Source organism: Phragmites australis, chromosome 3 (assembly GCF_958298935.1).
Source record: "Phragmites australis chromosome 3, lpPhrAust1.1, whole genome shotgun sequence".
NCBI classification, from domain to species: domain Eukaryota; kingdom Viridiplantae; phylum Streptophyta; class Magnoliopsida; order Poales; family Poaceae; genus Phragmites; species Phragmites australis.
Window position 1 is genome coordinate 23,838,733 of NC_084923.1, and position 15,329 is coordinate 23,854,061.

Here is a 15,329-nt window from a genome sequence, read left to right on the forward strand (position 1 = left end):
GAAGGCTTCACCGGACAAATATTTGCAAAGAGGTTGCAGCTTGTGATCTAGAGAAGTTGAACGCACCAATGCTCCAGTGATTGGAGTGTGTACACCGGAGTTTTGCACTGAACAAATATTTGCAGAGAGCAAATCTTATAGCACACAGAATGAGCTATATTGACCGGATGGTCCAGCGTTCAATCCCAGAACACACCTGAGCATTCGGTGTTCTCGAGTTCTGCGGAATCTGCTTTGAACTAAGGATTTTTGTTTTGAGCAAACCTAGAGATGGTTTGGAGTGGTAAAACATGTTTGATTGTTTCATGGTGTGCGGGTGATGGATGCGACTTGGTGGTCAACGGCAAGGTGATCGGGCCTAAGCGGGAGGTTTGGTGCCAGACGATCAAGGAGGCCAGGCGGAGTCAAGGGTGATCCTATCAGTACATGTAGAGGTCTAACAAAGTACAGATGGAGAAGGATGAAGACGGCGTGTTGATAAAGTCAAGCGAAGGGGATGTCGTGCAAGTGATAAGGCAGCTCCAGGGATCGGGAGCGGAAGAGACCTGCCGAAAGTCAAGATCGCCAGACGAAGTACATGCGTTGATATCGGAGCGCTTGCTTGAAGCAAAACAAGTGGCGGCTTGTCACGCTTTGAGAAGCGTGCTAGGGTTTCGCGGTTTGACCACAAAATTGTGAGAGGACTGGAGGGTCACATGGCATTCGTGAAGCTTGCGTCGAGACGAAGCTAAGTCATGAAGAAGTCGTGCCCATTCAATGGATGGAGTGAAATCTTGACCAAAATACCTCGGTGGTAGGTAGAAGTGTACTACTAGTGAAGGGTATTTTGTGAACAAGGAAACTTAAGGGTCAAGAAAGCTCTCAAGGGCAATAAATAGAGGGTAGAATTGTGGGAGAACTTTCAGCAAGCCATTTCAGAGCCTAGTGATAGGTTTTGGAGGAGATGAGAGAATATACTTAGTCTTTGTAATAGGTTAGAACTTATGTGAGAGAAATAACTTTGTAATCTATCGAAAATAGAACTGACCTATGTGTTTAATAAAGTTTATTTTCTCGTATGAGCTTGTGTTCATCTCCTTATAATCTCCTTCTTTTGATTCTCTTGCCTTCGGTGCAAGTTGTTCTATTTTCTTATTGATCTTTATTTTTATCTTTGAGCTGCGATTTTTTTAACATTGGGAAGTTATTCTTATTGTTGCTAGAGGCATAAATATTTATATACTCATATATTTAAGAGGACCTTAAATCCCCTTGTCTCTATACCATCAACTTGGAGAGTTGCTTCTTTCGGTGATTACCTTTTTGCTTCGTTCTTCGTTCAAGTTTCAAGTTTTTATGCACAAAAACATATGTAATGGTCTTGAATAGAGTCTATAGTTCATATTTCATCCGTAAAGTCATATTATCTTAAAACTTTCTTTCTTGCTCTGTCTCTCTAAAGTCTGTGCTTCCGCTTGTGTATTTTTAAGAAACGTTAGGTGAACAATAAGTACATCAATTTATTTTACAAGAAATTTATTAGATGAATATTCACCAAATCTAGTTGTATATCTCAGTCGTACAGAAGCAGCACTATGCACTTAATATCGTTCACTAAGCCACATAACCATTAGGTTACAAAAGAGAGAGGAGAGGGAATTCAATCCTATGATATTGATTCGAAATATTTAAGTCTAGAAACCATCAACTAGGACCTTTTTCTACTGGAATCATTCCATTCAGTTCCATGTTACATTTTCGTTTATTGAATAACATTTTACATAGTACTTCTTTTCTGAAAGCCTTAGTTAGCATTTGTAGCCATGCAGAATTAAGCTAGAAACAATAAGCATTTATGTTCTTTCCATATCTCCTCGTTTCACCTTAGATGTGCCAAATTTGTTTCTTTCACATGAATATACATAGCGAGCCATAAAAATTGGGAAGTTTTCCTCGGATGTTTTAATCAACATGATGTCCTTTTCTTCCCAGCCATACCTTTACGAATCTCGACATCGTCATGCAATGAAGTGAGCCCGTGGATCAGGAGGCCGGTTCCTAAAGCAAAAGGAGCTTCAGGAGCTCCGGAAGCAGCAGCAGCAGAAAGCTGTGAATGGTGTGTAGAGATGTGAATTCCCTGTCAGGGAGTGGCTCTCCATCTTATCCCTGAATGAAGGAAAAATCCCTATCTTCGTCTTTGCCCTCGCTCGCGTGAACTATTTTCTACCTATTTTTATCCCCGCGCGGGGAATAGAGACCCAACGGGGAAGCCATCCCTGCTAAAATTGAGCAAACGGAGAGTAGCGCCAGTTGGGCTCGGTGTAGGCTGGCTAGGAGCGCGTTGACTCAGTAAGTGGCGGGCTGATGAGCTTAAATATTTAGTCTACGAATAGATAAACTTGTAGGTTATTTAACTTAGAATAATCCTATAGATTAGACGAAATTAAATGTGAACGACTATATATATAAAACTCATATATTCAGAACCTCACGAAAAAACAAGAATGGGAATGTGAGAACCGCCCCACCCCCGATGGAGGGCCTTTTCTCCCATTAAATTAGCTCCATCCCCGTCCTGAAATTCACCATTGGTGTGCACCACCGCGCCCCCACGTGAGGTGAATAGCTTCTATTGTGGGGCGTTGGTACGTACCATCACTGGCGCGCTCTGTGTGGCCGTGCCAATTCATCCTTGGCTTATGAAGTATCTGATATAATTTGCTTTCAGTTTCATATGGAGTAGCGCTTGTCTCATATCAACTCATTTATATTTGTTGAAACTAAAATAACTGAGCTACTTGTTGCTATATTGTGGACATAGAAATATTGTGGTGTTTCTTGATGTACCAAGTACACTACTAATATGACTGGAAAAAACGTTTAGTAATGTAACCACGGTTTGGAAGAATTTGCTCTTGTACCCGCCAGGCTGCTGGAGGATCCACGTTAAGCCTGTCATCCATTGCTCTTGTTGAACTTTGCGTATCATCTGTGTTTTTTAGGGCAATGCTGATATGTTGGTATTTGTAATATCTGATATAATTATGAATATAGGTCTTACTTTGCTTCCTGCTGACAAGACCCAAAGTTTGTCTTAGCAAAATTTCACAACATGGCTTAGATTTAGCCACTCTTTAAATTGACAGTAGGGGAACTGAGGACGTTTCCAATACCGATAGGCCAAAATTTTGGTAAGATAGCCACCTTATTTAACATGGTCCCTTATATTTAAAGCCTAATTTGGCTAAAATATAGGGGTCCGGATCTTGGATTTTTTTTAAACTAGTCATATCTAGCTACAAGAAATCCAGGATCTGAAACTGTAAATGAATTAAGAGTATTTGATTAAATTATTTGCTTTTTATTTTAAACAAAAGATAAATGTTTAAACTATTTTATTTTATTATACAAACTCCAGATCTAATATAGATCTAGGATTTAAAGTAGTGCCAAACAGACTCATAGACAACCAATTTGCATAACTCAATTTTGTCATGCCAACGTACCGTTTAGCCACAACTAAAACAGGCCCATAGCTTGCCAAATACAGGAAAAGAGAGCAACATAAAAGACTTATCTAAAGGGAACTACTTGCGTACCTTATTTGGCTGGTAGGCAGGACCTGGAATTAGATCATATTTAACTCCTAGAAGATATAACACTTCCTGGAAGCAGACCATTAAGGCCAAAGCAAAAACCACCCAAGGGAATGCATACAATGATACAAAGCATACACGACAGCAATTAAGTTCAGGAACTCCATTTCTTCCAATTCCTTTTTTTTTTTTGGTAAAGAATGGTTGTTAGATCTAAATATTTCGCCAAGAGAACAGGAAGATATTCACAAAGGGAGAAGCATATGCAGGTCAATGCCGTTCAAACACCAAGTCAGTTTTGCCACTTTGAAGAGGTTTCATATCTTGACCTCCCTCACGTCATTTTGTCCAAATGGGGTGCCACAGCCAGGACATTTTCGGTGGCGAATCTCAAGGTTCCTCTGGATACATGGCGAGCAGAATAGGTGGAAACATTTGGTAATCACAACCTGTGAATGACCAAGTGAATAAATAGGACACTCATTAGCGTAGGTAATGAAACTGGTGATGCAACACCCAAGAGATTAACAAAGAAACAGGTCATTCAAACACAAGATGTACAATAAATTATACATTACCTCTTTAGGCCGGTCAAAGCAGACACCACACTTGAGAATAGCCTTGCATTCTTTTATTTCATCTTGGAGCTTCTGTATAGTAGTCTCTTCAGTCTCAGAGGTCAGCTCCATGACTTCCTTTTTCACCTCTTCATATTGTTCCTCAAGCTTCCTCCTATCGCTTCTGGAATATCAAAAATGTAATGAGCAACTGGTGGCAGGCCAGCAGCATAGCAAGACCAACTTGGAACAGAAAGTTAAAATAGAGCCTAACCTTTCTTTCTCTAGCAACATTCTCAGCTCAGCTATCTTTTGCTGAGTTTGCTCATATTCTTTCTCGGAGGATCCAACAGAGGACCGAAGCCACTTGAGCTCCTTCTCTGAGTTGGATACCTCCAGCGCAGTCCTTTCCAGGTTAATTGTAAGATTCCTGTTTTCTGCTGATGTTTTTATAGCTTGCACCACGCAAGTCTTCATCTGTAAAAAACGTTCAAGTAAGCCAATTCAAAACTGACTAACTTCCATGTGTAAACACTAAAATAAAATACTTTATTCAAGTTATTTTTTTTTAAATGATGTTTGCCATCCCAAGATTTTCTAGGAATTTGTTGGTACATAGTTAATTTCAGTGACTGCAAATTATAAATAAATTATACTGTATAAAAATAATTACAACAAAAGGAGAAGACTACCTGCTCTTCACCACGGGCAAGTTTTAGTTTAGATGACTCCAGTGAAGTGTTAACTTGCCGGAGTTGCTTCTGTAACATAAGCTTTTCAGAGACAAGGGAACTAGAAGCTTGTTTCATCTTCACACTATCTGATACCAGCTGTTAGATGACAATCGAGTTACTGATAGGAACAAATAAGAAAACCAAAGCTGCTTAGGTTTTGGCAATGCAAAACTGCAAATGCAGTTTTATAAACTTGGTTAACATGCTACAAGTTATAACTTCCAGCAACAAGTGGCTAATAGATCATAAAACCCACAAAACTAGAAAATGATATTCTCATCTAGATCCTTTCATGCATATCTGCACTTCACACTACATTGCACATCAAAATCTGGTTGATGTGCCTATCTGGTGTGCTAAAAAAAGGTAGAGATACCAAGTTTGCCTGCAAATCTACAAGCTTTCAAAATTTTACAAAGCAGGCAGTGTCATATATGAACATTAGCATCAAATACTCCTGGCATCTATCTTCTACTTCTATGATACAGGTAAGTCAAGCCACTACAGTACATTATGGGTTTGCAGTCTTGTCATAAAAAAGATAAAAAGGGAAACTAATAAATACCTTTATGTTAAAGTCATCTCTATCAGCAAGCTGTTGAAGAAGATGCTGGTTTTGTGTTTGCATATCTTCATATGCTTGACCAATTGTCTGTAATGCAAATATCATATGGTTTCACACATACGAACAAAAACTACTGATAAAAAAAATTGAGCTAACCTCGATTTCAGAAATATAGGCATCTCCTTCAGTCTCTTTAATTCTTATTGCTTCCTTGAGTTTCAGAACATCTCTGACAAAACAGGCCATACAGGTAGTGTGGCTTAGACATATAAGATCGAATTCTCATTAAATAATCTAATATTCACTGGTTCACAAATATAACATATAATGCCTGCCACTTTACGTCACAAGTGCATTGAGCAAATATAAGCAAAATTGCTCATATAGACTATACAACACTAAACTGGATATTACATACAACTTTATAAAAGCATGACGATTTTTGAGATAAAGTGAATTATAAGAATGAACAAGCATCGATTGTTCTAGCTTGTAGACATATCAATTGTCCCCAAGAGCAGATAACCAACCTTTCAGATGCATCTACTTTGGCCCTTAACTCTTCTAGTTCTGCTTCAGCAATTGAAAGCCTTTGCTGGCATGCAGCTTCAGCTTCATTTGCTGCTTTTACTCGAAGCTCAAGGCTATGCTCCTCTAGACTATTTCTCAAATATTCAGCCTGACTACGAGCTCGGTTTTCTGATTCTTCAATCTCTGCAATTGTCCTAGATGCACAATGGTGGAGTGAGAAGGATACGATATAATGAATGAAATGAAGTATATGTGCATGTCAAAGACTACGGTACACATGCATGTAATCTTGCACTGTACATACACTTTCTCAATCATCCACTGTTCATCCCAGAAGTGGAAGTGGAAAAAATGTAGCGGAGGGAAAGGTTCAAACAGATTGTAACTAAAGATGCATGTAGCATGCCTGAACCCTTTTATTTATGAATATGTTTGCATTTCAAATCTTCTGAACTATATTTTTCTTTCTGCAGTTACCAACGACATTTAGAGGCCCTTGTCAATTAGCTCACCTGATTGCAAGCCAAATCAACAGTCACCACATTTCCTCAACAATTTGATAGATGTTTGACCAGGTCATAAATAGATAACAAACCAGATAGCTAAAATCAATAGATGCACAAATAAAATTTATTTGCGAATAAGAGTAAATATAGATCTACAGTAACTATTTATTTCAGAAAATATTACTTTGAAGAATTAAATCTAAAAACCATAAAGTAATCACATACCAACTTTTTAATATACTATTTAATCCTGACATTTGGTAGATCTAATTTTAAGGCAGATGGACATCGCCTAAATGTGAGAACAGAAGCTCCAGCAGATAATCAGAAGAAAAGATTAGAACAGAATCTTAAAAAAGAATATGATTATGAGAATAATACAGCAATGCAATTACTAACCATTCTAGAAATATCACATCTTTTAAACATCCGAAATTGATGTAAAAAAATAACAATCAAGTTATACCTTGACTCAGAACATTCTTTCGCGTACATATCTGCAATAAATTGCAACTCCTGTTTTTCCTGCTCCAACTCCTCAACCTGTTAAAATTTCATTGAGAAAATATGGATGAAAAACCTGCAACCTCTATTAGTTGCATCTCCACTTGCAACTTCAAATCACCCATAATTGGAGCTCGAAATTTGCATTACGTGAATGCAAATTACACTCTAGTTTCTTAAAATAGAAAAGGAATATAATTCAAGACCAAGCTATCCAACAGTAAATAGATGGTTGCACCCTTACTTCCTAAGCATAAACGTATTGGTATGCTATTAGTCTCTATGATCATTGCAAAATACAGAGCTCGTGTGTAATTTTACTTTGGATACAAATGAAATACTTGAATATGGGCATATGGCCATGTGGGCCATTGGGAAAGAACAATCTTAGCTAGCTAACTGCAAGCTGAACATATTTTGATGCTTCAAAGACTATATACTATGTTTTTTTTAAAACGAAGACTATGTACTATGTTAATCCATAATATATTCAGTATATTTTCAGAAACTAGAAATCAAGGCTATCACCAAAATACTATGCTAATCAATCAAGCTCTTCAGCATTATAATGTTGTCTATCCTCACTACCACAAAATTTGATATAGTTGCTAGTGGTATATCTTTGATACAAGTTTGACAACCAACCGATACAACAATGAAGTCCACTGACTTTCTCAGGGGATGCAAAATATATGTATCAACTTCTCAGGCTCTCAACACCACCTTAGAGGAAACAGAAGTTTTCAGGATAGCATACCAATGCTTTGAGGGACTTGATTTCAATGACTTGTAAGTTGTATTCATCAGATAGCTCCTTTTGTTCATCAATCTGAAAATTTCAGCATGTTTTCATCAGATGTACTAGACATTTTGCCAGCCATTCACGATTCTGCAGAAGAGGACCACAACCTAAAGGAGTCTAATTCCTATTATAAACTCTACAGAAATATTTTTTTACTGTGCATGATGGCATCAACGTATGCGTGGTCTCACGAATAATTCTGCTTTGGCAAGAACAGTATGACATTCATAATCCAGTGAACTAAATGATTTCAATCCCAGACGCGTTATTTACAAACAGCGTTTGATGCTCAGAAGATATCCTATGATAAGAATATTATGTTCATCTGCTTTAAATGTAATCAATGTGGTCTAACAAAGCATATACTGATGCCAATTCTAATCTGAAAATACAGCTTTGAACCCAGTTGATCATCTTCTGAAATCAGCCAGTTATATGGAAAATCCACAATAATGAACAAATTAAGGGATTGCTACTTGGATTTGTTATATATGTCAGATAGATGAATGAGGAAAATATATCTTAAGGGGAAACCAGGGGAAATCCAAGACCATGAACTGCAGGACGGGATACGATAATAAGAATAGAGATGTGTTTTCAGTGGTGACGTGGGTTGGGCTGGAACACCACCACCCGGGTTAGGCCACCAGTGTGGCAGGGTTGGGAACCACCCATCCCTTTAAAATTAAGGAAAAACGAATTGCATGGAAGAAATATGTATGAATATTTTTCATTAGTGCGTGCGAAGCTAACTTTCAACAGGGTAAGTTTTAAAACAACATCCACAAGTATGACAAAGAACTTAATAAAACAACTCGACATGCAGAATAAGGGTAATGCAAATGCAAGAGGAATGGTTAATCAGATCGAAGACAGACCTTCTTAGCTACCAAGGATCTTAAAGAATTGGCTTCCTCGCGTAATGCAATTGCTTCAGAAGCTGCGTCCTTTGACCTACTCAACTGATTCTCCATCATTTCCATCTCTTTGGAGAGTGCTGCAGCCATAACATGAATCTCATCCTTGAAGTCTTTTTTACCTAAACAGGGAAAACAAGAACAAGGTATATTACATTCTGCAGGTAGAGATGAACCACATATCTCCTACTAAACAAGCTACTGATGTGCCAGGTCCCCTCTACCTGAATCTTGCAAGGTTTCCTCAACCTTGATCTCAAGATCATTCTTTTCAGCGATGAATATCTGAATTTGATGTTCCAATTCTTCAATTTTGGTCTCATAAGTGGTAATGGTTTGTTTAATGTTGTCGACTGAGTCTGCTTTTGCACAAATTTCTTTCTCCTTTTGCATGAGCTGGTCCTTGTCATTCTAAATTCAGAGAAAGAAAAGGCTGATAAAAGAAACAATACAGTCCAAGGCAGTAAAACAGAGGACAAACATCATACCTGTAATACTTCAACTAAACCCCTATAACGCTCTATCTCAGCATTCAGATGCTGTAATTGATCATTAAGAATTGCATATGGTTTAGATACAAAAACATAGTTCTCATCTTTCAATTGTCCCTGCATACATAGCACGAAGAAATAAGAAAACCAGGATCTAACTTGAAATGTACAAAAACATCAGCTCCACTACAAACGAAGGTACCAACCTCAAGATCTCCTAGCTCCTTGGATAGTATTAGATTATCCTCTTGAGTCTCATGCAGTTCAAATAGACGGTTTCCTGCGAGAGTCTGCCCTCAATTGGGCAAATTAGCGGTAAAGATCAAACAGACAACTATAAGATAAAAAAAAAATGAGAAGATGGGATTTTGAAAGAGCATCCATGTCAAGAAAATTGCAGATTGGTCTGGTTACAGTTCACAGGTACCTTAGCCTCATCAACAGCATCTTTAAGGTCTTGCCAGCTCATACTTTTGTCTGGAGATTTATCAGTAGAAACACCACCATTCACAGCATTTGCAGCAGATGCATCCATTAGCGAACCATGCCTCTGCAACTGGAGCACAACCAACTTCCGCCGACTTTCCTCAAGTTCTGCTATGTTTTCCTCTAGCTCACCTGCAATCCAATGTATGCACATGTGTTATTGGTTGATCCGATTTATAGACCAGGTTAGCCAAACTTTGGTAGCTATAACTCCGCTATCCAGACTTAGTAATTTGGTGTGCATTTATTTTGTGCCAATTCATGCGCAACTGAATATTAGTACAAACCGAATGCCAGATTCCGAAATAAACATGCAAAGCGTGACATAAGGTCTATCGCAAAACAAGGATTTATTTCACACATTAGGGCAACTTTTAATTACAGACCATAAAAAATGATATGGTATGTTCCAATTTAGCCACATGCATTCACATATAGCACATGTACACAAGATGAAGAGGTCAAGAACTGTGGATGGCACATCTTAAATGCATATACAGCAAAATTGGGGAAGGATGGAAGGACAGTTTTAATACCTGACAGGTGCTTAATTTCCTGTAGCTCTCTCGAATGGTTGTTTTTAAAAGCCTCAATCTCATCCAGATACCTTTTGTGCTTTTCATTGATAATAGAAATAGCTTGACTGACGTTGTCAACCACCTCTTTCAAGTGATCATTATGGTTTTGAAGGGCAACAATAACATCTAAATAGAACAAATACAATTTAAGAAAATGGGTAATCGGTAAATAATTCAGGTGCAGAGTAAATAAAGAAGGAAAACATACAAGATTCCCATTTTTTCTTTACCTTCATTTGACTTTTGTCCATTTAAAGCTAAAGATAAAAAATCACTTCTAGCCTGCTGTGAAGCAATAGCCTCTTGCAGGGACTTCATCAGAGTAACAGTTGCTGAACGGCGAAAAGCAAGAGCTTCTTCAACAGATTCCAACAAGCTACTGTCATTATTATTTTTGAGATTGCTGGACTTCAAGAGCCTGAAGAGAAATATCTCCTCAGAAGGACAGGACTCAAAAGATTCTGAGGAATAATGAGCACACAATCAGCTAAAGAACATCTCTAGTGAAACAAAAATGGACCTTGTGAAGCAATATTAAACAAATATGCTGCAACCTTCTGATAACTCTTCATGGTCAAGCGCTTGCAAATTGTCCAAATCCCCACCAGCCCGTACCCCAAGCAGGACTAAATCATCAATCAGCTATAATTTACAGAGGCGTAATGAGAAACATGTCTGACTGGAAAAGATCCATATAACAATGCTTATATCAAATCCACAGGAAAGAACCTGATTCCACATTTTATTCAGAGAAATTAGAGTTCTGTCATAAGAACATTGCTCGTCCCTTAGCTCCTTGAACTTGCCCTCCAATGCATGCATTTCAGACTTCTGTGCCTCCAATTGTTGCACCAACTTTTGGTTTTCATATTGAAGAGCTGCAGCATCCATCTGTAAACATAATATAATAAATAAATAAATAATGAGAATGCAAAAAGTCAGGTCCTACAACAGCAACAAGGGAAACTTTAGAGGCCACCTAAAGGATCATATAAAAATCCCCCAACTAAACTTTCACATTTACATTAGTAATTTAATAAGATCAGGTACTCGGTTGTTATGGTTAGCTTGCAATTTTTTTCTAAACAAATTATAACTGAAATTCAAGTTCTACAATAGTGTAGCATTGTTTTTTAGGGTCTGTTTGCTTTTTGACGCTGGTGAACCAATTGGCAATGTCAAAACCCAGGCAATGCCAAAACATGGGCAAGAAAATGATGTTTGGATTGTTAGCTTGTTGCCATACCAATTCGTGGGCAATGGCCAAACATGGAGAATCAAATGGTGTTTGGATTGCACCCATGCCAAAGTTTGCCAAAACTGTGAGTATGACACATGGGCCCACATGTATTTTTTTACCATCAAAACATAGCCAACATGGGTCTTGATTTATTGATTTAATTGTAAGGAATACAACAGTTCAAACTTTAAACACATTGCATCATTACAAATCAGATACATGGTTTAGAAGATATAGTCATTTGAAGCTTGATAATCATAAAGTGACACACTTAAAGCAGCCAACCAGGAGGTGACATCCCAGCACTAGCCTTGCATGCAACCAAGCCAAGACATGAGCATCTCACACAGCTTGTGTACTGTAGATTGACGTTGCCAAATTTTCCCGGGTGTTGCCAAACTTTGGTTCTAAACAAGACCATAGCCCAATTTCAGGGGCATTGCCATATTTTGCTACAAAAGGCTTCCAGCTCAGATCTTACACGCACCAATCACAAACTCCTCGGTCTTCTCTACTAAAGTACTGACTACACGTAGATCAATATGTACTAAAGAATGGTTTAAAATTACCAATTACGAGTAGGAGTTCAGCATGATGCACCGATCAGATCAGGTACTTCCCAGATCATTAGTTAATTTCGATGTTTATTATTATCTTGAGCGGCATTTTATTAACTTCCAGTATCAGAAATAGTGAATACCAAAAATTGGAGGAAAGGAAGGATTCCTATAGGGATATTCAAGCCCATTCCACAGTCCAAAGGGCTACATAGGAAAAATCCGTATGAGAACCCGATCAAATTCCAACAAAAATGGTATGTTCCAACAATACCTCAAACTTCTAATCATAAAAGGTAAAAAATAAGAAAAGAAGGGAGGGGAGAAAAATTGCACTCTAGCATCCTGTACCCAATTCTGCAACTTCCAATTTCACTAATGGCAACTTTAAAACAATATAAGTAGAACTTTCTATCAAGTCCACTTTTCACATAATGTTCAGTGATCTGAGCCTTCAGATGTCCAGAAGTGTCAAGTGGTAAAATAAAATGCACACTCTCTATGTTATTTCATGAGGAGTCATAGTATTGCTGGGTACTGTGGAAGTTCAGGATTAATTATTTGGAACTCAATGGCATTAATTTTTATTCACCTCTAATGTAAAACCCCTAGTGATTTTTGAGAAAAAAAAAGGGGGTAAAGACCTTTAATCGATGGAAGTAGTTGAAACTAACTTTCCTCGTAAATAAACGGATGTCATGGTAATGAAACAAGCCAATAAATAAAGCACCCCTCATTATAAAGCATAGTCGCCTATTCAGCTACATTAATTTAGAACAACTAGCATTTTGTCCAGAGCCTATTTCCATCCCCAATCATAGCTAAGATTGTAAGTATGCTACAGCTCAGCTCCTACATGAAATTTAACCTGAGAATTTTGCACAGGGGATGTTAAATCACATATTTTAGTGTCAATATCCAGTCCAGCTTCTGTTACAGAATCTTCAAAACCACTGGATTCCATAATAAAAGAAAATCACCGTAGCCAAGACGCAACAAAGCAACCAAGCTACTTCCAAGGCTCAATTCCTGTCTCGAAAGATCAATCGATCAGTCAATCAATTGAACGAACACAACATAGGGTTTTTGGAAAATAAGCAGAACCCACAACTTGGCTTCGTATTCATTGGCTCCTAATCAGACATAACCAGAACCATGGATGGATGGATCATTGGATTGGTACTATAACATGCAGCAAAGCAATCCGCTACGAACATATGGAGAGCAGGAGATATTAGGGTTCGATTGCTCACGGCTCCAGAAAAAAAAAAAAACACAACCTGAGGAAATTACACCCAAGCAAGTTAGGGTTCCTTACCAACACAAGAATTCAATCCCAAGTCCAGATGAATCAACCAATCCACGCCAACCAAACACCAGTAGCAGGGTTACGAGGAGGAGTGAGTCGACGGTGAGGGCGACTGCGAGAGTGGAGCTCCTCCGCGGGCGCCGCGCTGCAAAGGAGGCGGCAGAGGAGGAGGGCAGTGTGCGGGGAGCTGATCGTGCCGGGTTGCCTTGTCTGGCTGTTCTATTCTATTAAATCTCCGATTGTTACAAGGTTGGGTTTATATTTCACCACGACTCCAGCAGCATTCTATATCTCTATATAGGGAATGTCTAAACAGATTCAAATCATATATCTCTCCAGTCTTTAGCAAATTTTCTAAAACTCATCTTCTATTTTTCAGAATCCTCTATTTCATTTGTATACAATATTTATAATTCAAATAGCAAAAATTCAAATGGCTATAATTCAAACAACTATTTGTCTAACGGCTACATTTCAAACGACTCCTTTTCCAACAGCTATATTTTGAACTTCTATATATTGCCTGTTCTTGGTGTCTCTTCTTCACCACACCGTAATGAGTCGTCGTAGCTTCCTCATGCAACATACTTTGGAGTCGTCGTCTGATGATGACGATGACGAACTCATTATTGCTGTCGCACGCACAACACACAATCAATATAAACTTTTGAATGCCCCACGCCATGGCGGTTCTGTGCCTGACCGTCAAGAAGTTCATCGCAATAGGGAAGCAGGGCATTCGAGACTACACAACGACTACTTTTCAGATACTCCTACCTACGGTCCAACTGTCTTTAAGCGCAGGTTTACAATTAGGTCATATGTTTTCTTCACCTTTGTTGATGATCTCTTATTTATAAATTATTCTTCTTTTCTGCACGGGTTTAGAATGTCGCGTTATTTATTTTTGCGCATAGTGAATGATGTAGAAGCCCATGATTACTATTTTGTTCAGAAACGAAATGTTGTTGGATATCTTGGACTATCTTCTATGCAGAAGATTACCACAGTATTTAGAATGATAGCTTATGGAGTACCAGCGGATGCTACTGATGATTATGTTCGTATTAGAGAAAACACTGTCATAGAGAGTCTCAGAAGGTTTGTGAAAGCTATTGTTGAAGTTTTTGGAGATGAATATTTGAGACAACCAAATAAGAATGATACTGCTAGGTTACTTGCAATTAGGGAGGCAAAAGATTTTTCAGGAATGCTAGGGTCCATAGATTGCATGCATTGGAAGTGAAAAAATTATCCTGCGGCATGGCACGGTCAGTACAGTGGCCATGTGCATGAGCCCACAATCATTCTGGAAGCTGTTGTTTCACACGATCTTTGGATTTGGCATGCCTCATTTGGTCTACCAGGGTCTCACAATGGTATAAATGTTCTTCAACGCTCCCCAGTCTTTGCCAGACTTGCTGAAGGGCAAGTTCCACAAGTAAATTATACCATCAATGATCATAATTATATAATGGGGTATTACCTTGCAGATGGTATATATTCGCTATGGACCACATTAGTGAAGACGATACAATCTCCACGAGGGAAAAAGCAAAAAATGTTCACACAGGCTCAAGAGGTGGCTAGAAAGGATGTTGAACGAGCCTTTGGAGTTCTCCGATCTCGTTTCGTCATTATTCGTGGACTAGCTAGATTTTAGGATAAGGACACACTGTAGGAAATCATGACCGCTTGTGTCATCATGCACAACATGATAATTGAAGATGAGCGAGATGATGCTGAAGACTTCTAGTACGAAGCTGTGGGAGACACTGTCAGGCCCTCCCATGCTCCTACTCCTGAACAGGAAGAGTTTATTCAAATTCATCATAGTATTGGAAACAAACAGACTCACTGTCAGCTACAAGATGATTTAGTCGAGCACTTGTGGCAATATCATGGTGGGATGTAGTCAAGATCTTGTATGCCGCATATGTAATAATGGGAACTATCCTTAATATGATTGTTTCTGTT

General features: G+C 38.4%; 1 protein-coding gene across 3 annotated transcripts; it reads right to left on the bottom strand.

Annotated features, from left to right (window-relative positions):
- Nucleotides 1–3,723: 3,723 nt before the first annotated feature.
- LOC133912679 (E3 ubiquitin-protein ligase BRE1-like 2) lies at nucleotides 3,724–13,587 on the bottom strand. 3 transcript variants are annotated; one of them, XM_062355535.1, is made up of 19 exons: nucleotides 13,362–13,587; nucleotides 10,976–11,137; nucleotides 10,801–10,888; nucleotides 10,477–10,707; nucleotides 10,205–10,372; nucleotides 9,610–9,800; nucleotides 9,389–9,472; nucleotides 9,180–9,299; nucleotides 8,916–9,102; nucleotides 8,653–8,813; nucleotides 7,730–7,801; nucleotides 6,935–7,011; nucleotides 5,962–6,156; nucleotides 5,588–5,660; nucleotides 5,432–5,518; nucleotides 4,825–4,962; nucleotides 4,407–4,609; nucleotides 4,154–4,316; nucleotides 3,724–4,024 (listed from the first exon to the last, which is right to left on the bottom strand). In XM_062355535.1, exons 2-19 carry the CDS (start codon nucleotides 11,135–11,137, stop codon nucleotides 3,893–3,895), a joined length of 2,532 nt encoding a protein of 843 aa, XP_062211519.1. In that variant the 5' UTR covers nucleotides 13,362–13,587; the 3' UTR covers nucleotides 3,724–3,892. The 3 variants fall into 3 exon arrangements, with proteins under 3 accessions (XP_062211519.1, XP_062211516.1, XP_062211518.1); XM_062355532.1 differs by lacking the exon at nucleotides 13,362–13,587 and adding an exon at nucleotides 12,912–13,072; XM_062355534.1 differs by lacking the exon at nucleotides 13,362–13,587 and adding an exon at nucleotides 12,187–12,249.
- Nucleotides 13,588–15,329: the final 1,742 nt, after the last annotated feature.

Coding starts and splice junctions, on each gene's coding strand:
- LOC133912679 (XM_062355532.1), bottom strand. CDS start 13,007: ATGGAATCCAGTGGTTTTGAAGATTCTGTAACAGAAGCTGGACTGGAT. Junction 7,012..7,729: donor TCAAGTCCCTCAAAGCATTG/GTATGCTATCCT, acceptor AAATTTTAACAG/GTTGAGGAGTTGGAGCAGGA. Junction 5,519..5,587: donor CCTATATTTCTGAAATCGAG/GTTAGCTCAATT, acceptor TTTGCATTACAG/ACAATTGGTCAAGCATATGA.